This window comes from Urocitellus parryii, chromosome 9 (assembly GCF_045843805.1).
Source record: "Urocitellus parryii isolate mUroPar1 chromosome 9, mUroPar1.hap1, whole genome shotgun sequence".
Lineage (NCBI taxonomy): Eukaryota > Metazoa > Chordata > Mammalia > Rodentia > Sciuridae > Urocitellus > Urocitellus parryii.
This window is the reverse complement of record NC_135539.1, coordinates 37,419,973-37,446,835: the sequence shown is the minus strand read 5'-3', so window position 1 is coordinate 37,446,835 and position 26,863 is coordinate 37,419,973. Positions and strand designations below refer to the sequence as shown.

The following is a 26,863-nucleotide window of genomic DNA, read 5'->3' as shown; positions in this document are numbered from 1 at the left end:
TCAGTGGCAAAGTGCTTGCCTAGCATGAGTAAGGCACTGGGTTCAATCCTTAGCACCACATAAAAATAAACAGATAAAATAAAAGCATTCTGTCCATCTACAACTACAAAAAAAATTTAATAAACAAACCTGTTCTCTTTATAAATTGTTATCTCAGATATTTGTTATAGTGACAGAAAATCGACTTAAAACATAGAAGCAAAGCTTTTACACACAACTGACTCTAAACAGGCACCGACTCCAACCAGACCAGTATAAATTAAGATATCAATTGTAACCCCCAGAGCAATAACTAAGAAAATAACAAAAAATATAGTAACAGAAACAAGAGAATAAATGGCTGGGATACAGCTTGGTGGGAGAGTTCTCGCCTCCCACCCTGGGTTCCATCCCCAAAAAGAAAAGAAACAAGGGAATTAGAAAGCACTGATTTAATATAAAAGAAGATAGTAATGGAAGAAGAGAGGAAAGGTAAAAGGTAACAGGACACAGACACCGGGCAAGCACCAGAGGTATTCAATTAAAAAAAATTTTAAAAGTTGAGTGCAGTGGCCACACCCACAATCCCAGCTCCTCTGAAGGTCCAGGCAAGAGGATCATAAATTCAAGGCTGGCCTGGACAACTTAGCGAGATCTGGTCTCAAAATAAAAAATAAGAGGGCTGTGGGAGTAGCTCAGTGGTTAAGCACCCTTGGGTTCAATCCCAGGTTGGTAAGCACCCCTAGGTTCAACCCCCAGTACCAAAAAGAACACATTTTTTTGGTACTGGGGACTGAAGCCAGGGGCACTTAACCATTGAGCCACATCCCAGTCCTTTTTTCATTTTTTATTTTGAGACAAGTTCTCACTGAGTTGCTTGGGGCCTTGCTAAGGTGCTGGGGCTGGTTCTGAACTGGTGATCCTCCTACCTCAGCCTCCCAAGCCGCTGGATTACAAGCATGTGCCACCATGCCCAGCTCCAAAAAAAATCTTTTAAAAAAGTTTTATCTCTTAATCATGTATTAATTTTCACAATTACTAAAATAAGGTCATCTTCCAAGACAGCATGTGAACTCAGTAATGATTACCAAATGACTGCATGCTGGTGAAGAATCTGAACTTTGATCACATGAGAATCTAAAAGAACTCCAAAAACCACACTTTAAAGCAAAGGCATTGCTCCAAATCCTGACTGTTCTCAAGCATCATAATGACCCTCTGTGGAAGTTCCAAGCCCAATGGCAAGAGTGTATGGTTCCAAGTATCAACTCACTAAACCAGGACACTGGTATTTTCAAACAAACTAAGAAAAAGGAGAGAATGATCATTTCAAATTGCTGCACTGTCCTGTGATGGGCCACACTGCAGAAAGGGCAGAAACAAAAAGGGCAAGAGTCTGGTTTTCTGAGGAATAAACGAGGACTTCAATACTCTTATCAAATTGACACCCTCTTCAAGGCAGGTGGCCCCATAAGACACAGCATCTGGGATATACTATATACCAACCCAGCCCCACAAAGCTAATTCAAACTAGACGGAGAGCCACCAGGCCCCGCACCAGTGGGCTATAGACAGAGGTCAGCATCGGACTTGAGGAGATACAGGGTGGGATTCAGCCTGCATCAATTCCCAGCTGTACGGGCTAGCAAGCGACCACTTCTGAGCTTTCACTGATAACCTATAACGTGGGCATAAGGGTGCCTCCCCACCCTGGCCAGTGAGCACCATCCTCGCCTTGAATAACAGCAACAACCCCTTACAGGCCCCTTGAATGTCACTCACTCCCTGCTCCAACCCTTCTGGCACAAGACTGCTTTACTTGGCAGTTCTTGGCTCACAAGAAGAACCTCAGAATTAAATGAGACTGTGGAACTGGAAATAACTAGCAAAAAAGAAAACATTCAATAAATGTTCCTGACTTCCTTCCAGATTTATTATACCATAATCCAAAAAGGTTTTGTAAATCCACCAATTAAAACTTAGTACTGGGGCTGGGGATGTGGCTCAAGCGATAGCGCGCTCGCCTGGCATGCGTGCGGCCCGGGTTCGATCCTCAGCACCACATACCAACAAAGATGTTGTGTCCGCCAACTAAAAAAAAAATAAATATTAAAAAAAAATTCTCTCTCTCTCTCCTCTCTCACTCTCTCTTCAAAAAAAAAAAAAAAAACTTAGTACTGAGCCATGCACAGTGGCGCAGGCCTGTAATCCCAGCAGCTCAGGAGGCTGAGGCAAGAGGTTCCCAAGTTCAAAGCCTATCTCAGCAACTTGGCAAAGGCCCCAAGCAACTTAGAAAGACCCTGTCTCTCTAAATAAAATACAAAATAGGGCTGGGGATGTTACTCAGTGGTCGAGTATCCCTGAGTTCAATCCCCAGTACCAAGAAAAAAGAAATGAAACTTCAAACATACACTCCGGCACACACACAGTTTGAAGACTGGATCCCTGCCATGCACACACACACATACACACTCTCCCTTCCTAACATTCTTCCAGCAGAATCTTGAGATAGTAATCACAAAGTCCAAAGCTTTAGGAAGCAAACAAGATTTGTCAATAAACCATGCTGCAGCTCATGCCTTCCTTTACACAAACCTTCTGTAAATGCTGACCTACACAGAAGTCACAGCCTGGGAGAACCTCTGCCCAGCACACAGGGACAGGCGTGCACAGGCCCCCACTTGCACAGCTGCAGTCCCTTGCTTCAGTCACCCAGAGGCCAGGCTCAGCCAGACCTGGACCCCACCCTGCTCCACGCTGGCCCAGTGGAGGAGCTGTATGAAGCACTCAGAGACACCCCACTCCACCAGTCCAGCCCCGAGGGGGTTCTCCCCATACCAGCATACAGTCCCTCACCGTGTAATGTGCTATGGAAGCACGCAGGATATCTGGCATTCTGCAGCGCGGAGCAAGATTCCTAATGGCCGAACGCATCTTCTGGCAGACTCCAAAGTCAGTGTTCCACCACTTCGTGAGGCCACCCACCTCAGCTGCCAGCTCGTCAGAACATGCGGATGGGGAGGGCCAGCCAGGGATGGCAGGGAGTCACAGGGCTCCTGTCTTCAAACTGAGCCTACATCAGAATCACCTGCCAGGCCTGTTCAAATACAGATGGCTGCCCACACCTGGAGCTTCTCACCAGGGGGTCTGGGTGGGGCCTGAGAAGGTGCCTTCCTCTCCATGTCCAGGTATGGCAGCTGCTGCTGGTCATGATCAGCATGAGAATCACCGTCACAGGACAAGCAGAGAGTGATTTAGGACCTTGCCTAGACACACACCTTACTTTTACTTATTTACCCAGACTGGGCTAAGACAGAGTAAGGAACAGTGGCATTCCAGGGCACAGGCTGCCCATGAACAGAACCAAACGGAGCAGCAAATGTCATCCACCATCAGCTGGAGCTTGGAGAACCGATTCTGCCTTTGATTAAAAACTCCACAAACTACATTCTGATATTAACAGGTGATCTCAGGCAATGGGTCTCATCATGGCCATGGCTCCAGAAGGGAGAATTCACCCAGGGGACACCAGGATGCCCCTCAAATGCGATGCCCCTCAAGTGCTTCTATCTACAGATTGTCCATGTTAGCCACAGTCCCCTTGTGCCACGGGTATCCCCTGGCCCTAGTGCTGGCAGAGTTCCTGTAGGTAGCAGACTTGAAATACCTCTATTTCATCAACCCTAAGGGTTGTTTTTCTTTTAATAACTTATTTAATGTAACATGACACTTGAAATGAAAATCACTGCAACCTACAATCTGTAAACACCCATATTAATTTTTCTATTGCTTCCCACAGGCACAAAGCTTTATAATATGCTATATGAACTATCTTTTCAAATACTGAACACGCTTCCTTGGATCGACCAAACCACATTTCTCTAAATTTTCTGTGAAAACAACAAAAAATGCTTAAATTTCCATTCAATCATGATTAACATTGTTTTTCCCATTGGATCTTTTTCTCTATATAACTTTTAAATGTGTTCACACTTATTTTGTGAAACACTTCAAACATAAAGTACACGTTTGCGGGTGAATGAATAGAACTACAGACTATCATGCTAAGTGAAATAAGCCAATCCCAAAAAAAACAAAGGCCAAATGTTCTCTAATATGCAGATGCTGACTCACAATAAGGGAGGGAGGGATAGAAAGAAGCTTATTTGATTAGACAAAGGGGAATGAAGAGAAGGGAGCGGGGTTGAGAATAAAAAAGACAGAATGAGTCAGACATCACTTTCCTATATTCATATATGAATACACGACCAGTGAATCAATCATGTACAACCACAGAAAGGGAAGTCAAACTCCATGTATGTATAATGTCAAAATACCCTCCACTGTCATGTATATCTAAAAAGAATAAAAAAGAACACAAAAAAATAAAGTACAGAAAATATCAGAACCTGTGTATCCACCACCAAGATTTAACTGAAGACAATACTTTGCCATATACTGCCCCCGCAAAAAAATATATCTGTGCACTGGTTCTTCCCTGATTCAAGGACTCCAATCCCAAATCAATGCTGGCATTCCCAGGCAGGTCCTCCGGCTCCTTCACACACATGTCCATCAAATGCACACAAATATTGTATTTAGTTAACATGTAATAAATATACACACACACACACACACACACCCCTCCATTGGTTTTTTAATATTTATTTTTTATTTTTAGATGGACACAATCTCTTTATTTTTTATTTTTATGTAGTGCTGAGGATGGAACCAGTGCTCATGCATGCTAGACGAGCGCTCTACCACTGAGCCACAACCCCAGCGCCCCCCATTGGTTTTTAAAACTTTGTATACTGCGCACATACAGAAAAGTCCACATCAGAACCACGGACTCAGGGAATTCCTAAATGCACACAGCAGTGTAGGAGCCCAAGTGAAGAGTGAGCACCCAACACCCCCATGTTCCCTCCAGCCACTGCCCCCAGGTCATCACTGCCTTCTGACACCATGAGTGGCTCCTGGGGTCACTTGTTTTTATGCTATGAGTGGAATCATGGCATCCCTGTTCCAATCTCCTCCCACAGTGTGACGCTGTCCCTTCTCAGTCCCGTGGAGTCTGCTTCGTGCCTGTGCCACCACTATTCATTCATCTCACTGGGGCTGGGCATCTGCCTAGACACCCGCGTTGCTGGAACGTTAACACATCTCTTGCTGGACATATGCAGGCATTGCTGTTGGGCACCGAACACAGCCAAAGTGAAATTGCTGATCACAGAATTTGCGTATGTTCAGCTTAGTAAATATTTCCAGTTTTTCAAAGTGACTGAGCCAATCTGCACTCCCACCAGCCAGCATCCATCTGCCTCCCAATGAGGCGAGCGCTCAGCATTTTCTGTCCTCCTCCCGCAGTCTGGGAGACCAATGCCTCTTCCAACAGTTGCAACCAATTAATTCTTGGTTTTATCTCATCATTTCCGTTCACATCACAACCGCTGCTCCATATTCCTAGGATGTTGAGACTAAGTCCCTCTGGCAAGTGCAAAACATCAGAGGATTGAGATGAATGTCACTGAGCCACTCGCCTTCGGCTGTTCTCTGCAGTTAACAAGAAGACTAGCTTCACACAGGGATCCTGCTGCATATTTTTTTTTCTTGGGGGCGGGGTGGATAACTAGGGCTTAAACCCAGGAGCGCTCACCTCTGAGCTACACCCCAGTCCTGTTTATTTTTATCTAGAGAAAGGGTCTCACTAACTTGCAGGGCTGACTTCAAACCTGTGATCCTCCTGCCTCAGCCTCCCAAGTGGCTGGGATTACAGGCGTGCACCACGTGCTGGCAAATTTTAACTCTAATTTTAACATGGACAATTCCACATCTGTTTTCCTTACAATGAATACTTTCCTAAGTGTACCCCCATCCAGAGCAGGTAGAACTCAGGACCTCGTGAATACTAGGCAAGCACTTCACCACTGAGTCCTACCCCCACCCCTGAGTGGCTCTTATAGGCCTACAGAAACAATGCCACATCACTCACAAAACCATGATTTCCTCACTGAGGCTCAGAGATACCCTCTCTCTAAGGAGACCAGACCCTGAGCCAGGCCTTTAGAAACCCACTGCCACCCGCAAAATGTTCTTTTCTCACTTTAGCCATCAGGCACCCTGGGTGCTGCACCCTCATCCACCTCTTCAGCCACGCTGGCTGCCTCACTGTCCCTCAAACCCTGAGAACCTCCCGGCCATGAAGCCATGGCCAGCTGCCTCTTCTCCAATGACACTCTCCCCCCATATACCCATCAGACTAAGTAAGGTCTGGTCACCTTCGAATCTCAGCATCACCTTCTCCATGACACTTCTCAGTGACAACATGGCCCGCATCGTCACCTCCCCCATGGCAGGTCCTGTCTTCTATCATGCTCTGTACATATCGCTTACTTACTACCTCTACTAAATATTGGCCATCACCCACTCAAGCATATTCTCTCCCAAAGGGCAGGTCTTTGTGTTTGTTCACAATCCGTATCTCAGTGATCAGGAGCAGTGCCCAGTACATAGCAGATGCTCAATAAATACCTGCTTAATGGACAAATGAAATCCAATTCATGTGAGCAAGAAAGCCTCATAACTCAAAGACTGCAATGATTGCCTAGGCAAGGCAGTAACCACAGGCCCTCCCCGCACCAGCAGACTTCATTTAAGACTCCCCCTCCCCCGGGATGGGAACTGTGCCTCAGTGAGCGACAGAAAGAAAGCTACTGACAAAGAGAACAGTCATCAGCAGATGCCACCAAGCTGAGCCCCAAGAGGGTGCCGCACACCTCCCTGGCAGTATCTTTCCTCCCTCACCCTTGCCCTGTTCAGCTGTATCCATTTTCCCCAAAAGAATATAAGGAAGAACTTTTTTTTCTTTTTTTTTGCTACTGTGGATTGAACCCAGCGGTGCTTAACAACTGAACCACAGCCCCAGCCCTTTTTATTTTTTTTACTTTGAGATAGGGTTTTGCTAAGTTGCTGAGGCTGGCTTTGAATTTGCAATCCTCCTGCCTCAGCCTCCCAAATGGCTGGGATTATAGGCATGCACCAACACACCCAGCTAAGGAAGAACTGGATGATGTAAAGCCGTAGCATGCCACATGGACAGCTCACCCACACTGCTAGAGCAGAATATTGCTGTCTTCTCTTAAACCACCACTGCAGTGGTTTAAGAGCTTTTAAAGCAAACTATCAATTAACAAAAACATGAGCTCCCTCAAAGTGCATCAGTGCTTACTAGGTGAGGATGTCTGATTTGGATCCTTTCCAGCTTCCACACTCGGTTCAGACACAACTCCAACAGGGAGGTAGTTCCAAGCCCTTACAGGGACTGGCACTCTTCCTTCATACTCTCACGACTGGCTTCCGTCTCCCTTCTGAGCCCTCTCCTCAATCTGCGTCATTCACGGCTCTCTCCCAAATCAGGACATACAATTCTGCAGGGAGTTCTGCTTTCCTCATAGAGGGGAGGAGCACAAAGCACCCACACCCACGCCCACATCCACATCCACACCCACAAAGGGTTTCACCAGCGGCAAGTGGGTACCCACATGCAAAAGAATAAAGTCAGGCTCCTACCTCACACCATATACAAGAACCAATTAAAAATGCATCACAGGGGCTGGGGATGTGGCTCAAGTGGTAGCGCTCGCCTGGCATGCGTGCGGCCCGGGTTCGATCCTCAGCACCACATACAAACAAAGATGTTGTGTCCGCCGAAAACTGAAAAATAAATATTAAAAAATTCTCTCTCTCTCTCCCTCTCTCTCTCTCTTAAAAAAAAAATGCATCACAGACCTAAATATGAGAGCTAAATTACAAAACACATAGCAGGAAATAGGAGTAAATCCTCATGACCTTGGGTTAGGCAAAGCCTTCTTGGAAATAATATCAAAAGCACAAAAAAAGGAACAAAATAGATAAGCTGTACTTTGTCGAAATTAAAAACTTCTGTGCTTCAAAAGATACCATCAAGAAGGTGAAAGACTCACACATTGCTGGTGGTACTGCAAATTGGTGCAACCACTATGGAAAGCAGTATGGAGATTCCTCAGAAAACTTGGAATGGAACCACCATTTGACCCAGTCATCCCACTCCTACGTTTATGCCCAAAAGACTTAAAATCAGCATACTACAGTAATGCAGCCATGTCAATGTGTACAGCAGCTCAAATCATAATAACTAAACTATGGTACCAACCTAGGTGCGCTTCAACAGATGAATGGATAATTGTGGTATATATACACAATGGATTATTACTCAACCTTAAAGAATGAAAGTATGGCATTTACCAGTAAATGGATGGAATGAGAGAACATTATGCTAAGCACAATAAGACAATCCCAAAGAACCAAAGGCTGAATGTTTTCTCAGGTATACAGATGCTAATTCACAATAAAGGGAGGGAGAATAGGGGTATTTTGTTTTGGACTAGAGAGAGGGGAGTGAAGGGAGAAGGAGGCACATGGGGTAGGAATACTAATAGAATGAATAGGACATTATTACCCTAAGTGAGTATATGATTACACGACTGGTGTGATTCTACATCCTGCACATCCAGACGAATGAGAACTATACTCCATTTATGTATGATGTGTCAAAATGCATTCGTTATGTATAACTTATTAGGACAAATTTTTTTTTTGAGAGAGAGAGAGGATATTTTTTAATACTTATTTTTTAGTTATTGGCGGACACAACATCTTTGTTGGTATGTGGTGCTGAGGATCGAACCCGGGCCGCATGCATGCCAGGCGAGCGCGCTACCGCTTGAGCCACATCCCCAGCCCCTCTTACTTTTTTTTTTAAGACAAATTACATAATTTTAAAGGATATGTAAAGGGTTTGAATGACCATTTATCCGAAGAAGATATACAAATGGCCAACAGGCACATGAAAAGATGTCCAAACAAAGAGATGCCACTTCATACCCACGAAGATCACTGTAATCCAAAAGACAAGCTGACAAGCAAGGCGAGGTGGGAATGGAAGATGGTACAGCTGCTGGGGACACAGGCCAGCGGTTACACAGATGGAGGTTCTCATATGACCCAACAACTCCGCGCCTAGGTATATTACCCTAGAGAAGTTAAAACACCCCTCCACACAAAACAGTTGTCCCCAAATCTGAATTCACAGGAGCTTGGCTGATAGTAACTAAACGTAGAAACAACTCAAATGCCCGTCCCTGATGAATGGGTAAGTGAAATGGGGTCTGTCCGGGGCTGGGGATGTGGCTCAAGCGGTAGCGCGCTCGCCTGGCATGCGTGCGGCCCGGGTTCGATCCTCAGCACCACATACCAACAAAGATGTTGTGTCTGCCGAAAACTAAAAAATAAATATTAAAAAAAAAAAGAAATGGGGTCTGTCCATACAATGGAGGCTCATTCAGCAATAAGAAATGAAGGGGCTGGGATTGTGGCTCAGCGGTAGAGCACTCGCCTAGCACAGGCAGGACCTGGGTTCGATCCTCAGCACCACATAAAAATAAAGACATTGTGTTGTATCCATCTACACCTAAAAAATAAATATTAAAAAAAAAAAGAAGAAGAAATGAAGCACCAGGTGAGGTGGCGCACACCTGTAATCCCCGTGAGTTGGGAGGCTGAGGCTGGAGGATTGCAAGTTCAAGGCCAACCTAGCAATTTAGCAAGGTCTTGTCTCAAAATAAAGCTACCTGGGGAGGTAGCTGGGGAGGTAGTTCAGTGGTAGAACACCTCTGAGGTCAATCCCCAGTACCACACATAAAACAGGCCACCAAAAACCACGTATTATATGATTCTATTTATATTAAATTCCCAGAATAGGCAAACATTGAGAAATTTTTTTTAAGTTTTTTAAAAACAGTAGTGATTACCAGGGGCTGAGAGGAAGGGAGGATTGGGGGGTGACTGCTAAAGTGTAGGGGCTTTCTTTCTGAGCTCAATTAAGTGTTGTAAGTTGTGTGGACAATAAAATAACTCTGTGAATATATACTGAAAGCCATTTAACTGTACATTTTAAATGGGTGAACTGTATATACATGAACTATATCTCAATAAAGTTGTTGAGAAATGTTTGTACTGGTGTGGTGGCTCACACCTGTAATCCTGGTGACTCAGAGGAGGCTTAGACAGGAGGACTGAAAATTTGAGGTCAGTCTCAGCAACTGCACAAGGCCCTTTCTTGAAAAATAAAAAGAGCTAGGGCTGTAGCTCAGTGGTAAAGCACTCCTGGATTAGATCCCCAGTACCAAAAAAAGAAAGAAAGAAATGTTTGATAAACCAGATGTGGCAGCACATATCTGGAGGACCAGAGACTCAGGAGGCTGAGGCCGTAGGGTCCCTTGAGATGGACAACATCACAAGAACCCATCTCCAAAAAAAAAAAAAAAAAATGTTTGATGAATTTACTCTCTTCTCTCCACTTCTCATGAACACAAACTAATTTATTTTCCTACCACAGCACAAAGCTTAGAACAGAGATGCCTGGAAATTTTGAATGAAGGTTTCTCTTGAAAAGGGAAAACACCACCCACTGTCTACCTCTGAAATCCCTTGGCCCTTTGGTTGTTCCAAGTGCAGATAGATTCCAGTGGGTGGTGTTGCCACAAACACTTTGAGTGGCCACGCTCATGCCCCAGGGACCTCTCAGGGGTCCACAAAGCTACAAACCGAGGGCTAGAAGCAGCCATTGAGTGCTAAGCAACAGAGCAAGTCCCTCAGTGCAGTGCTTTCTCCCCTCCCACGCTTCCCATGAGCTGGAAGGCAGGTGCGGAGTATCATCCGGACAGCTAGTGCCAGAACTTGCAGCTACCCAATGACACCATAACCAGGCTCCATCCCTTATCCTCTGCCTCTTCAACACCCAAAAACACTGAGCAGGGGCACAGGTCAGATGTGCTCCACTAGTCTGTGACCATCAACAGGTGTCCCCTCTACAAAACTGGGGGACTTCACTGTCTGCAAGAATCAAACAAGAAAATAAGCACCTCAAGCACGGGTCAGTGCCCAAGATCTCCTGGTTAACGGGCGTGCAGGTCAGACACTAAACACCCAGATCAAAGGACAGGCCGAGCGAGCCACCACCAGGACTGGTGTTCCCAGAAGGACTGGGCCCTTGGACCTGTCAACAGCATCCCGTGCTCATCAAGAACCAAACCACTCCCACGCTCCCAGCACGATCACAAACACACCAAGGAGTATCCAGAGAACCAAATGTGGGCACATGCACACACACAAAAACACACTCACAGACAAGCAGGACACACGCCATTTTCAGACTGGGAGGAAGCTGGTTCTTTCCAGGGGAAGTGCGAGCAACCAGACCACAAGAGGGAAAAAAAATATCACTGTTGTGCCCAAGACATGGCAAAACTGAAGAGCAGAACTGAAAACACTCCCTCCCAGATGACTTACGCTGACACAATCCAAGAGGAAAGGCACAGCAAGGGCCACCAGACCCCGCTCCCGTGAACTCCCAAGGTGGCTTCTCAAAGAACCCATTCAGCCTCCAGGGCCTCTCGTCTTGGGAATGTTGACACAGGGACAGGCCCAATGACTTTTTCCAGGCTTTGAAAGAAAAATTATTTTGGCCAATTTAGGGAATATTGGAATAACTGACAAAGTAGGAATTCAAAGTTCCAGAAAGAATCCTCATCTCCACTGAACAAGATGGAATCCATTTTCAATTCCTTGGTTTGTTTCTGTTGTTGACAACATTTTTTTAACCCTCTTTTTGGCTCTGGATGGTTCAGCCTGAAAGTAACTCAAGTTTCCTGGCGTCTCCTCACATCCATGTGAAAATACTACAAAACATCTGGGTGCACCAGCTATCCTAACCCCGGGAGGGCAAAACGGAGCATCTGTGACCACATCAGGTGCCTCCACAAGATCTCCAGGCAGCCGCTGGCCCCAGCGAGCCAAGTGAGGTCCGGCTGACCCCATCTGCGGTGAGAGTCACAGGACTGGGACAGGCCCCCACCTTCCAGTGCCCAGGGGGCAGACAGCAGGGAATGCGACTGGCCAGAACCCAAGTCGGAGGACACAGCTCTCCCCTAGACCCCGGAGGCAGAGGACAGAATGCTCCTACTAGAGCACTGCCCCCTATACACGACACAGCTGACCATTCAACTTCTGCAGAGCTGCCACAAGAGTTCCCCCTTTCCCATCTCCACTGGGCAGTACGTTAACCCAACGTGCACAGTGGGCCTCAGCCTGCCCTTCTCCCTCGCTCCTTCCTGACCCTCAGATCACTCTCAGATCAGTCTCAATTCCTGCCTCCAAGACTCAAGCATTCTCTTCTCCTCTAAGAAGGTAGAGGAACAGTGCACTGTCACCCTGAGATAAGGAGTCTCACGTGTGCCGGCCTGCATCAGATTCTGACTCCTGAAAATGTGGCTTAACATCTCCCTGAGGGGCTGAGGGTGTGGCTCAGCGCTGGCCTAGCACGTGCAGGAGAGGCCCTGGGTTCCATCCTCAGCACCACATATAAATAAATAAAATAAAGGCACTGTGTCCAACTACACCTAAAAAAATAAATATTAAAAAAAAATCTCCCTATGTTCAAAACACCAGCCGTAAAAAAGATTTCTGAAAGGCAGCCCCGCCCTGGCAGGGCCTGGAGCCCCTCTGGGGCTGGAACCAGGAGCCCTGGGGGGAGGCTGTGGTGCTGAAGGTACTCAGCTGCGCAAAGCTGAAGTTCACCCAAGACTGCTTCACACCGCCTTTCAAAGAGGGGCACTTTCAATAGCAGGGAGGTGCGTGGCATCCATCCTGTGTCCCAAAGGTGCCAGTGACCCGAGGGTCGGGGTCCTCCTTCCTACAGTGACCCCCAGGAGCCAAACAGCTGGCACCACCAGAGACCTCCCAATCAAGCCTAATACTCAGAAAGCAGAAGCCAGAGTGGCACAGGATACAATCAGACACGTGCCACCAAAAGCACACCTCCCTCTAAGTCACTCCAATGTGGCCTGGAGAGCGAACACTAAGGGAGTCCAAACCTCTCTACTTTTTTTTTTCCCTTTGGTACTTGGGATTGAACCAAGGGCGCTCTACCACTGAGCCATAACCCCCCCGCCCCCGTCCTTTTTAATTTCTATTTTAAGAGAGGGTCTCACTAAGTTGGTTAGGGCCTTGCTAAATTGCTGAGGTTGGCTTTGAATTTGTGATCCTCCTGCCTCAGCCTTTGCCACTGGGATTACAAGTGCACCACCACACCTGGCACCTCTCAATTATTTGAAGACAGTACCTTTGCATCTACCTTTACTTATCATCTCAGGTTTTCCCCAAAAACTCTGTATTGTGAAATATATCACATACACACACAGAAAGGGGTATAAAATTTCTGTGGGAAGGCTCATGATGTGGCTCAATGGTAGAGCTCTGCCTAGCATGAATGAGGCCCAGGGTTCAATCACGAGCACAGGGAAAAAAAAAAATTTTACTGGCAGGTAAACAAAATTATACTTCAAACACGTGTAACCAACATGAAATACAATGACCTCTAGCACCCCAGAAACCTCCCTTGTACTGTATCCTTTATAGATCAGACCCCCTTTCTCCTACCAGATGTGACCACGAGCCTAATTTTTATGGCATTATCTTCTCTGCTTTTCATTTATACTTTTATCACCCACATAAGCATACCCACACAACAGACCCTATTTCAGATGTGTCGAATGTTCTAGAAATTGAAGTCGCATAGTATGTGTTTTTTGTGCCAGATGTTTTCTCAACATCCTCACTACGGAGTAAGGGGACCCAGGAGTAAGGGGACCCAGTCTCGGATTTATGTAATAAGTTACAGAATGGAACATCCCTCAGGTCAGTCATCAGAGGACAACTCTCCAGCTCTAAAAGCCTGATGATTTTGTTTGCTAAGACTCTGAATCAACACACACAACTGATAACAGGGTCACCTCCAGGGTATGGAACTAGTTTGGTGGGAGACGGATAAGGAAGAGAAAGGTGAGAGAAACTGTATCTTTTGTACCAAAAAGTGAAAGAATAAGGACAACTTTTACACTGATTCCACTGAAAGAACCATTTCTGGAAAAAAGTGGCAAGAGCGCCATTAACTCAAATTTTATAACACCAGTACTTTAGATATACAAATATTACCTTCCTTGCTATATGATTATGCAGACGTTAAATAGAAAATTTCAAAAACTACTTAGCAGTGCAGAAAAATATCATCTGAAAGGAACAGGCTGCAAGAACGTTCACCCGGGACACAGGAAAGAGAACTACACAGCAAGCACACAGGAAGAAAGGAAAGGCACCAAGGGGACAGCTGTGTTAACGTGGTGGCACAGTGGCTGAGGCGCCTTCACCAAGTGCTGTACTTATGGCTATATCACTTATATGACACATTCTCAATGCATCATTTCACATACTGCAATAAAACTGTCCTACGTCCGATTTCAACTCATTCGTGAGACTCCTGGGGGACAACACTTCACCAGCACAAACCAGGCTTCAGAAGATTGCTGGGCAAAAACCTGATCTCACTTCTTCAGAGCCAATCCCAACTTCCTCCAGCCCACACAGAACTTCCCTGGGCTATATTCAAATTCCACGTCACTTCACTTTAGATCTGCTGAACACAAACTCTGAAACCTGTAGGGAGCTAAAAGACCCCCAAACACCTACCCACAACCCAACAGCAAAACGCCTTCAACAGCTGCCACAGAACACTGCATGAAGTATGGATCCAGGAGAACTCCAGGGGCCCCATCTGAGAGTTCAACATCGATATGTGCCCCAACACACTTTTTATGGAACTTCCCCCCGCTTATCAGGTTATGATTTTTATTAGTTCTATAAGAAAAAAACAGAAAGTGTGACCCAGAGGGCAGCGATGCCCAGCTGGGCCCTACCTGCCGTCTCCCAGGCTGTGTGGGGTCCACACCTTGGGCTCCTGACAGCACAGCTGGTCCTGGGAGGCTGCATCCAGCACCTGCCCACCACCCCTGCAGTCTCCCTGCCACCCAGGCACACAGGATGGCAAACATCTCTTTTTGTACTTCATTTTTCTCAGGAAAAAATAATACTAAAACAGAATTCCCCCACCCAGAACACATCACTTTCTTGCTAACCACAAATGCTGGCAAAATCGGTTCTACATAATAATGATTCTTTAGTTCCTCTTTCTTCAAATGACACATTTTACCTTGCAAATTGTGCCTGGGAGGACCAGTGAGGAAGGGGGCACCAGTAAAGACCAACTATTCAAACTTTAAAATTCCTATATAATCAAACTAAAATGTGATCCAATCATTTAAAAAAATGATAAAACGCAATTCTCTTCAAACGTTTAAGCCTCTTTTACAGCAGATGATATTCTAGATATAGAGAGGTAAAGAAAAACAAGTTTCTGTCCATCAGAAGTTCAAATTTAAAATGTGTAAAGTAGGGGCTGGGGCTGGGGCTCAGTGGTGGAGCGCTTGCCTAGCACGTGTGAGGCACTCACTGGGTTGGAGCCTCAGCACCACATAAAAATAAATAAATGAAATAAAGGTATTGTTTCTGTCTACCAAAAAAAAAGCCCTTGGGCCTGGGATTGTAGCTCAGTGGTGGAGAGCTTGCCTAGCACCTAGCACAAGTGAGGCACTGGGTTTGATCCTCAGCACCACATATAAATAAAGGTCTATCAACAACTAAGAAAATTAAATTTACCAAAAAAATTGAAAAGGTGACAAATAGAGGGAGCAGGATGCACAGGTTTTTTTTTCCCTTAAGGTAAACAATTGTTTGAGGCATAATTTAATCACCCTAAGCTGCATAAATCTTAGTGACAGCTCAATGAATTATGACAAATATGTACACCCAGAGAAGGGGCACAACCCCCTGGGTGAGGAACTGCAAATCAGGGGTGTGAGAGCCTGAGAGAGAAGGAAAAGACAGCCACTGGGTAGGAGCTGGGTGGCAGCAAAGCCCTGGGATCTAACCACAGAGAACACAAGGATTCCCCCAGCTTCTAGCGAATGGAATGCATGGAATGCCATCAAGAGCCACACAAACCAGGCGAGGCGGGATTCTCCTGATTTTTAAGATGAAATTTAGGTCCACGGGACTGTGTGAAGCTGAGCTAGGACATACAGTGGAAACTGGCATATTTTTTTATTTGTGCGTTCTGCATTCAGTCGCAAAAGATCACACTGGATGATCAGGCACAGGTACCACTCTTTGTTCTATTCTAAGTCACAACAGCTGAGCTTTAGAACCCAGAAGGCTCCTGCAATGGACTCATCCTGCACTGCCAGGAACAGGATGCTCCAGTGGTGCTGCTATCCACAAGGAAAAGAGGTGCTACAAACTCATAAAGGGGGGAAAGAGGGCCCCATAAGAAAATGGGCAAAAGACAGAAATAGCCAAGTCAGCGACCCCAGACAACAAAATACTACAAGAATCTAAACCGTGTGCTTAACCAAGAAAATACAGACTAATACAAAAATGGAAAATCTTCTTTTTTTTTTTTTTCTACATTCAAAGGGAGTTTTAAAAAATGGTATTTAGCTGAGCATGGTGGTGCACGCCTCTACTCCCAGCAACTCAGGAGGCTAAGACAGGAAGATTGCAAGTTTGAGGCCAGCTTCAGCAATTTAGAGAGACGCTGTCTCAAAAAGAAAAATAAAAAGGGATAGGGATGTGGCTCAGTGATCAAGCACCTCTGGGTTCAGTCCCCAGTATTAAAAAAAAAAAAAAACACACATTTAATTTTTTTAAATATATACAATATTGCTACTCTCATCTTTTTTTTTACATTTTTTTTTTACTTGTCAATGGATCTTTATTTTATTTATTTAGATGTGGTGCTGAGACTCAAATCCAGTGCTTCCCACATGCTAGGCAAGTGCTCTACCACTGAGCCACAATCCCAGCCCTACATATTTAATTTTGATGATATTACAGGGAAAGGACCCTTTTAACACATTGCTGTTCTGGTACAAGATGGTAAGAACAACCATGGAGTCTGGTGTGGTGGCAAATGCCTGTAATCCCAGTGATTCATGAGGCTGATGCAGGAAGATTGCAAATTGGAGGCCAGCCTGAGAAACTTATCAAGACCCTCAGCTACTCAGCAAGACCCCGTTGCAAAATTAAAAATAAATAAAAATAAAAAGGGCTGGGGACGTAGCTCAGTAGTAAAGTATCCCCAGGTTCAAGTTCCAATACCAATTAAAAAAAAAAAAAAAAGAACCATCAAGGAGGATAATTTGTGGATATTTGATACAACAAAAACTATGCAAGCCCTGTGACTGAAAAAGTCAACTCCTAGGACATCTTCCAGTGGCCTGCAGGATAACAGATTCCAAAGATGTCCAAATCCTAATCCTCAGGGCTTATGACTGTTAGTTTTGCATGGTAAAGGGAATTCAGGTTGCAGTGAAAATGAGATTGCTAATCAGCTGATGTAAAATTAGGGAAATTATCCTAGATTATTTAGAAAACCCAACATAATCACAGAGGTCCTTAAAAGTGGAAAAAGTAGACAAGAGAACAGGAGAGGCAGCAACACACAGAGAGAGATGTGCACAAGGTTACCATTGACCAAGGAATGCAGGTGTCTCTTGAAGCTGGAAAGGCAGGAAACAGATTCTACCTGGACTTCAGCCCGGTGGAACTTATTTTGGGCTGCTGACCTCCAGAACTGCGAGATGATAAATTTACATTGTTTAAGCCACTAAATTTGTGGTATTTTGTTATGGCCTCAACAGAAAATGAATTCACTACCTAAGAAAATGGCAGATATGTACAAGTATTTCTTTCCTTTTTTTTTTTTTTTTTTTGGTACTGGGGATTGATGATTCAGGGGCACTTTAGCATTAAGCTACATCCCCAGCACCCTCCCCTTTTTTCATTTTAAGACAGGATCTCATTAAGTTGCTTAGGGCTCCACTAAGTTGCTGCAGTGGCCTCAAACTTGTGATCTTCCTGCCTCAGCCTCCTCAGTCACTAGGATTATAAACGTGTATCACAGCACCCAGAAAGAAACATAAATTTCTGAGTACATCCATGCATAAAATACAAAAATAGTTACCGTGTGTGTAAATATGACTGTACAACCCCCTGTGTGCAAATATGACTGCACAACCGGTATAACTACACATCATGTACAACCAGAAGAATGAGAAGTTATACTCCATTTAGGTATAATGTGTCAAAATGCATTCTACTGTCATGTATAACTAATTAGAATAAAAAGAAATAAAAGTTGATATTCTCTGTCCATCTTCATCATTGCAAAATAAAATTCTGTTGGGGGGGGGGGGACATGGATCTGGAAAAAAATCCATCCTGAACTGAAAACACCAGTTACCTCTCTGGAAAAGGATGAGGTGACTGCAATTAGGGAGGAACTTTTACTTAAAACTGCAACATTCTATATTGTTTTAACACATTTAAGGAAAATGTGTTCACCCACGCATTGCATAATTAAATGTTAAGTTTTAAGACAGGAGTTAGCCTATAGAGCATTCATAGCATATATTTCAAATCATCATAAAGTAATAAGACTCAAGAAATGAAAACTACAATGAGCACTATAATCTTTTCTACCCAACCTAAAGGCTCTACAAAGATGGAGACCTTGAAGTCCACATATAAATACTATCAGTGGCTCCAATGGTGTAGGCAGAAGACGGAGAAGAGGAAATTCACTATACACCCAGAAGACATACTTCTCCAAGAAATCAAAATGAACCTTGTGGAAGTATGAAACATATCTCTCATTTTCAAAGGCTCAGGTTTTCTGACCCCTGTCCACCCAGCCAGGGTCCCACCAAGATATACTCCCTGGAACCACCATTAGTGACTTTTGGGCAAGTTACTAATCTCTGGTTAGTTTTCCCAAGGTAAAAATAGTTTGCTGCATTACTTCACCTCCCTGCCAGGATGAGCGCCAGGAATCAAATGGAATGAATTGACAGGCTACATACATCCCAGGAGCCTGTAGATCCCAATGTTAAGACTCAATCGGCTGAAAGAATACTGTGTACATGGTGAAGCACGGCACTGTAGAGTGTGACATGGCTCTGGACAAAATGAGCAGTCCTGATACAATCACCGCCCAGGCAAGGAAGGACAACTACCTGTAGGGAGTCCAGGCAAAGTCAAAGAGAAAACAGCTCCAGGGGAGTCCAGAGCTCAAGTTATCAGCAAATCACACCATAATAGCAGTCATTAAGTGAGTCCAGTATGAAACTTTTGTGGCATTCCCTCTTTTGCAAAGAGACTACTGAACTACCTCCCCTGTGGCTTCACAAGTCAGGTAAAAGCAAGCTCTCAGTCCAGTCACAGCCTCCCAAGGGGTCCAGACTAGGGCCCTGGTAAAGGTGGGTCCACACTGAGATCCAACATGTGACCTCATGAACACAATGTTCTACCCAACAAGAGCTGTCACATGCTTCCCCTTACACAGACTCCACTGAGAGGGAAAAAATAACCAAAAGCAGGGCGTTCTGCCTAGACTTGGGGGTTTTTTGTTTTGTTTTTTTCAGTACTGGGACTGAACCCAGGAATGCTTTACCAGTAAACAACATCCCCAGAGCTTTTTATTTTGAGACAGGGTCTCCCTAAGTTGCTTAGGGCCTTGCTAAGTTTCTGAGGCCTAGAACTTGCGATCCTCCACCTCAGTCTTCCCAGTGGCTGGAATTACAGGCACGCGCCAGGCTACGTTTGACGATTAACTGACGTAAAGACCCTTAATCTGCGGGACCTGGTGGTGCACGCCTGTAATTCCAGTGGCTCAGCAGGCTGAGGCAGGAGGATCGCAAGTTTAAAGCTAGGCTCAGCAACTTGGCCAGGCCCTAAGCAATTTAGCGAGACCCTGTCTCAAAAGTAAAATTTTAGTAAAGGGCTGGGGATGTGGCTAAGTGGTAAAGAGCCCCGGGGTTAATCCCTGGTACCAAAAACAAAATAAAAAAAGACCCCAAGTCAAACGCACTCTCACTACCCCTCCCCCGGCTTTCTCGCTGTTCCCCCTCCCTTCCCTTAGGGAAGAACCCGTCTCCAAACCTCCAAACTCACTCATTCATCTGGACCAGCTTCTGGGTGACACCTAACCAAAGCCGGCCAGGCCGAGTCCCCAACCTAGACCCCTGCCAAGAACAATAGTATCTCCTGCCAGCACCACCTGCATGCCTGCACAGAGAAATGGTCACAGGAAAGGACACCCAAACCGAGGAGCGTCCTGCCAAACTCAGACACGAGCGTAATCTCTCAGAGTAACGCCGGTCGTGCCTCTGCACATTCGGAGGAGAAGCCCAGGTCCCTCGCCAGAGCCCTCCCCAGCCAAGCGCTGAGCACCGCAAGCGTCGCCTTCCCCAGCGGCGAAACGCGGAGACACTGTCCAAAGGACCCCAGGCGGAGCGGGCGAGGCTGACCTCCACCACCGGGCCAAGAGCGCGGGACGCCGACAGGAGCTGGCCAGGTATGGCCCGGGACAGGTGGCCCCTCTGCAGCGCGCTACTCTCCTGAGCGGGAAGGGGCACGGGGAGGAAGTGACCCGAGCGGCCCGGCGACAGTCGCATAGGGTCTCCGGCTGCGCACCAAGAACAGGGAGCCACCCGCACCGTACCTGCCACCAAAGGATCCGCCTCCTCGTCAGCCTCCGCCTCAGTTGCAGACGCGACTGCCGCCGCGGGCAGCGGATCCATAGCGCGGCCAGTCATGTGAGCCCGCTCGCCCACGTGACTTCCTCCCGCGCCCGCCGCCAACCCTGCCTCGCCCCGCCCCTCCTGGATCGCCCCTCCCACAAGCTGGAGGACCACGCCCCCGACCCGCACCGTCACGCCCATGCGCAGCCTGGCCACGCCCCTTGGCGGCCGCACCCCGCCCATCAATCGCCCCAGTCCATCAACCGCCCCGGTCAGGCCTCGCCCAGCCTCAGGGACCAGCCTCAGCCACGTGGCTCGGCGTGGCTGGAGCTCTCCGGCCTCAGACCGAGTTATCGGCTCGCGGTAGCCAGTCACTGCTTCTTGTCACCACAGCCCGCCAGCTCATTGCCGCCTTCGCGCGCTTTGCCTCTGCGGATCACTCAGCAGGTCGTCCGCTCACCTGGTGCTGACTTACTTCCCATTCACACACCTGCCTGCTCTCAGCTCTCATCATGGGCGCTCTCGCTCTTCGCCCCCCACACATCCTTCGTTTGCTCAATCACTCGCCCTCCCAAACTCTCCCCAGCGCGCTCAGGTTGGCCGGCTGCCACCTGGAGTCCAGACAGGGCCTGTGCTGGTGCAGATGCCCAGGTACGGACCTGATCTGGAGGACCAACAGCTGGCCCATGAGGAACAGATGTCTTCGCTATCCCCAGAGGGGAGCAAGGATGTGGGTGCACTCAGGTTCAGGGCAGGGGCCTTGTCTGAGCTGGTGCGGGAGAAAGGAGAAATCAGTTAAAAGGAGCAGAAGAGGGACCTCAAACAGCTCCAAGCACCCAGATCCTCCCAGACCTAAAAGGAGAATGGCTGGAGAGATTGGTAAGGCTCCATCAGGGAGGGTCTTGTTTCCAAAGTAAGGACTTTGCACCTTCTGACAGTAATGTTTAGCCATGTTAAGGGAGTTGGTTACTGTAACTGGCCACAAATCACCTGGTCAGGGTCCTAGGAAGGGTCTCAAATCTCTCCCAGTACCTCAATCATTTTCCTCTACATCCCAGTACTAAAATGATAGCTTCTATTCAGAAAAGCTTCAAATGCTTAAGTGGAATTACTTTTTTAATCATTAGTTTTGTTTATTTTGGTTGTTAGGTACCAGGGATTGAATGTAGGAGTGCTTAACCACTAAACCATATTCCCAGCCCTTTTTTATTTTTTTGTTTTGAGACAGGGTCTTGCGAAGTTGCTTAGGGCTTCACTCAATTGCTGAGGCTGGTTTTGAACTTTCGAATCCTGAGGATTACAGGTATGGTCCATCACCCATGGCCAATCATTTGTTTTTTAAAGATACTATCACATTTCAAGAACACTAATCTCCAGGATATATGAAGAATTCAAAAGACTTAATACCAAAAAATAAATAAACAACCCAATCAATAAATGGGCTAAAGAACTGAAAAGACAGTTCTCAGAAGAAGATATACAAATGATCAACAAATATATGAAAAAGTGTTCAACATCTTTAGTAATTAGAGAAATGCAAATGAAAACTACTGTAAGATTTCATCTTACCCCAGTCAGAATGGCAGTTATCAAGAATACAAGCAATAATAAGTGTTGGAGAGGATGCGGGGAAAAAAAGGTACACTCCTACTTTGCTGGTAGGACTGGAAATTGAATGACTACTTTGGAAAGCAGTGTGGAGATTCCTCAGAAAACTTGGAATGGAACCTCCATTTGACCCAGCTATGCCACGCATTGTCTATACCCAAAGGACTTAAAATCAGCATACTATAGTGACATAGCTGCATCAATATTTATAACAGCTGAATTCACAATAGCTAAACTGTGGAACCAATCTAGATGCCCATCAATAGAAACTGTGGTATATATACATAATGGAATATTAACATTAAAAGAGAATAAAATTACAGCATTATACACCTGTAATCCCAGTGGCTCCGGAGGTGAAGGCAGGAGGGTTGTGAGTTTAAAGCCAGCCTACACAATTTAGCAAGGTGCTAAGCAACTCAGAGAGACCGGGTCTCTAATAAAATACAAAATAGGAAAAGGGATGTGGCTCTGTGGTCAAGTGACCCTGAGTTCAATCCCTAGCACAAAAAAAAAAAAAAAATTATGGCATTTGCAAGTAAATGGTTGGAAATGGAGAATATTATGCTAAGTGAAGTAAGCCAATCCCAAAAAACCAAAGGCCAAAAGTTTTCTCTGATTAGTGTGATTAGTGGATGCTGATTTATGAGGGAGGGGCCATGGGAAAAATGGAAGAAATTTGGATTGGGCAAAGGGGAGGATGGGGAAGGGTTATGGGGGTAGGAAAGATGGTGGAATAACATGGACATCATTACCCTAGGAACATGTTTGATTGCAGGAATGGTGCATGTCTACACCATGTACGACCAGAGAATTGAAATGTTGTGCTCCTTTTGTGTTTGATGAATTGAAATGCATTTTGCCTCATATACAACTAAGTAGAACAAATAAAAATAACAATTTTTAAAAGATACTATCACATTTCAGTTTGCTAACTATGTTAATATTTTTTTAAAGTTTAAGTTTTTTAGTCTTCAACTCTCTCCACTCTTAAAACACATTATCGTCACATTATTGACACCAAAACATCCATCCTCCATGCAAGCAGGTATAATCAATGACTATAAACTCTCCTGACCATAAAATACAGTTCCTCTTCTGCCGGTGAACATCTAACAGCTTTCCCAAGTTGCAGTGGCCCCTGTAGGATCCTATGACCCTCTACCCACATCTGTGGTTACTTCCTTCCACCACCCTGGGCTTCCTTTCAGCTGCTGTTGCTCCAAATGACATACTCAGCATTTTCCCCGACTCCAAGCACCACACACGCACATTCTGCTGACTTCCTGGTATTATTTGGGACATATCTTTGTCTCCCACTAGATCAAACTATCTTTATTAAATTTCTTTTTTGTGACAGCATCTTGTTATGTTGCACAAACTGGCCTTGAACTCCTGGACCCATGTCCTCTTCCTATCTCAGCCTCTAGGCACATGGCATCAAGTCCAGCTCTAAATCTTTATTAAATTTCTAAAAGTTCATGGCACTCTCAAAACTGTAAAGTATTAGATAATTATAAAATTATACATATTTCCAGAATGATAGCATATTAAATTTAACACCCCTGACAGATGGTCACATATCTCTTTAAGTGGTTTTGACTTAGTTGCACATTCTGATCACCAGGGGAACATTCAAAAATATTCTCCTAGAGCTGGTCCCTACATATTCTACACAACAAGAGCCCTCACATGATTCCCCTTACACAGAGACAGAGAGAGGGGAAAACATCCAAAGAGCAAATCTGGAAGGACATTCTGCCTAGACTACATTCTGCCTAGTGGAGGGCTACACCTCGGTGCAGTGGCACATATCTGTAATCCAAGAGACTTTCAGAGGCGGGGGCAGGAGCATCACAAGTTCAAGACCAGTCTGAGCAATTTATCAAGACCCTGTCTCAAAACAAAATAATTAAAAGGCCTGGGGATGTAATTCCATGGTAAGAGTGTTTGCCAAGCAAGTGTGAGGCCCTGGGTTCAATCTCTAACACCACCACCACAACAAAAATATGAAGTCAGGGGCTGGGAATGTGGCTCAAGGGGTAGCGCGCTCGCCTGGCATGCGTGCGGCCCAGGTTCGATCCTCAGCACCACATACCAACAAAGATGTTGTGTCCGCCGAGAACTGAAAAATAAATATTAAAAATTCTCTCTCTCTCTCTCTCTCTCTCTCTCTCTCTCTCTCTCTCTCTCCTCTCTCACTCTCTCTTTAAAAAAAAAAAAATATGAAGTCATACCCTCTCTTCCCTGAAGGCTCACTGGGTCTGAGACATAGCCAGGGCTTGAGATTTTTCTTAGAAAGCTCCTCAAATGATTCAGCCCAGGAGGAAGGAAAACACTGCTCTAAGTTCAGTTTGCTTGATTCCCAAAACATTTCCTAAGCATTTCACTATATAACAAACTTCGAAGGGTTGGTGAGATGGGAGGCAAGAAGGGCAATTTAAGGATACCCAGCCTAGTCTCTGTCCTCCAAAATGCCCCTGTGGAAGTGAACAGAGGAGCAGAACATGATAGAATTCTCACACCACACAGAGCAGTCAGTGTGACCGCTTTAAATGGAGGACTGTGGAAGGAGAGGGGAAAGGGCAGTTGGCTCTACTTCTGGACACCTCCAGGGGAGGGAATTCAGTCCTTCAAGTCATGCACTTTCTTGACAGATATTTCTAATGGTTAGAAAGTTATTCAGAAAAACTGGCACAGTGATGCAAGCCTGCAATTCCAATGACCCAGGAAGCTGAGCAGGATCTGTTGTTAGAGGCCAGCTTCACCAACTTAGCAAGACCCCTGCTTCAAAATAAAAAGTGAAAAATGACTGGGGACATAGATCATTAGTAGAGCAATCCTGGGTTAAGCCCCAGAACCAAAAAAAAAAAAAAAAAAAACCTTCAGAAATATGCCTTGAAATATGAGATTTGTCTATGATCTATAGATATTCTTGTTTCATTCAGGGAACAGTAAACAGAAAACAGATTCTAATTTTTTTTTCAACACTTTTCCTAGAATCTACTTACTTTGTGACTGTTCATCTGTTTTTATTTATTTATTTTTTAGTTGTAGTTGGACACAATACCTTTTATTTATTCTTTTTTTTTTTTTTTGAGAGAGAGAGAATTTTTTAATATTTATTTTTTTAGTTTTCGGCGGACACAACATCTTTGTTTGTGGTGCTGAGGATCGAACCCGGGCCGCATGCATGCCAGGCGAGCGCGCTACTGCTTGAGCCACATCCCCAGCCCCTATTTATTCATTTTTAATGTGGTGCTGAGGAACAAAGCCAGCACCTCACACTGCTAGGCGAGCACTCTACCGCTGAGCCACAACTCCAGCCTCTATCTTTTTTTTTTTTTAAGTCAGGTTTATTGTTTTTCATTTAGAAAAATGAGAAGTACTGGATACAGGCAAAATGACAGAACATGGAATGCAAAACACTGACATCAGTAGCAAATGCCACCTGTGGACATGCAGGAGGGGCTGTGATTATTCCTAACATGCAAGGATTTCCAAGTCCCACTAAGCATCTTTTGCACCTTTCAAAAAGAGTTGCAAGGCTGGGGTGGTAGTGCAAGCCTGTAATCCCAGCAGGGGTTACAGGAGGCTGAGACAGGAGGATCCTGAGTTCAAAGCCAGCTTCAGCAATGGCAAGGTACTAAGCAACTCAGTGAGACCCTGACTCTAAATAAAATACAAAATAGGGCTGGGGATGTGGCTCAGTGGTCGAGTGCCCCTGAATTCAATCCCCAGTACCAAAAAAAAGAAAAAGTGGGGGTAGCTTATGTTCATCACAATGCATCAGAGAACTGGGCTATCCAAACAGCCACCATCTTGAACTTCTGATAATGAACATTGCAGGCTTGCACCACTGGGCCAGTCTTTCTGAATAACTTTCTAACCACTAAGCCCTCCACATACACACCCTGATAAGGAAAAGCCCTACCTCAAGAGAACCAGAAGAGCAATACTACCTCATGGTTGGAAGACAGAAAGCCAGAAATGTTCAGTAAGCAGCACTTAGTACTTACCACACTAACCAGATTCACATTTACTCAATGTCTACCATGGCCTGAGCTCTCTTCTGAACACTGTGATTTTAGAAACTTGTCTAGTCCAATAAAGTTATGAAGTAGTAGAATAATTATCTCCATTTGGCCAGCAAACAAGGCCAGAATAGTTCAACACCCTAAGATCACATGCAGGATTCAAACCCAAACTGCCAGGTGCCAGAGGCCATCATCTCAGGTCCTGTGGCTTTAGCCCTGTGCTGAGGCAGCCAGCATTTCTCCGCAGCCTCTCAGTCAGGAAATTCTGTTCTACCTATAAGCTCCTATTTTAGGAGTTTGGGTATGAAAGCTGCCTGTGGCTCTGCAAGTCAAGTTGAGTGGGGGACTCAAAAACTCAAAAAGCAGAGAAAAGTATTATACTTTTTTTTTTAAAGTGGAAAGTAGAAGGCTTTATTAAAGGATAGCAGAAAAGACTTGAGGAAGAAGGGGACCAGAAAGGTGGAATTCCAGTGTTATACTTTTATTAATAATATTTGCAGCCCTTAAGCTTCATTCAACACTATGCAACAGGAAGTAAAGGAAATGCTGAACCTATGGCCATCATCTCATTTAATACTAAAATTGCCTTCATTTTATACATCAATTTAGGAACAATTGACAATGTGTGTGTGTATGTGTGTCTGTGTGTGTGTGGTGCTTCGGATC

General features: G+C 45.3%; 1 protein-coding gene across 1 annotated transcript in view; it reads right to left on the bottom strand.

Annotated features, from left to right (window-relative positions):
* The window catches only part of Snx8 (sorting nexin 8), a 40,762-nt gene extending 20,135 nt beyond the window's left edge, over positions 1-20,627 (bottom strand). Inside the window, exon 1 of the mRNA XM_026405686.2 lies at positions 20,534-20,627. Within this exon, the coding sequence (XP_026261471.1) occupies positions 20,534-20,627 (94 nt within the window). The remainder of the gene's footprint in view (positions 1-20,533) is intronic.
* Between the last annotated feature and the right edge of the window lie 6,236 nt (positions 20,628-26,863).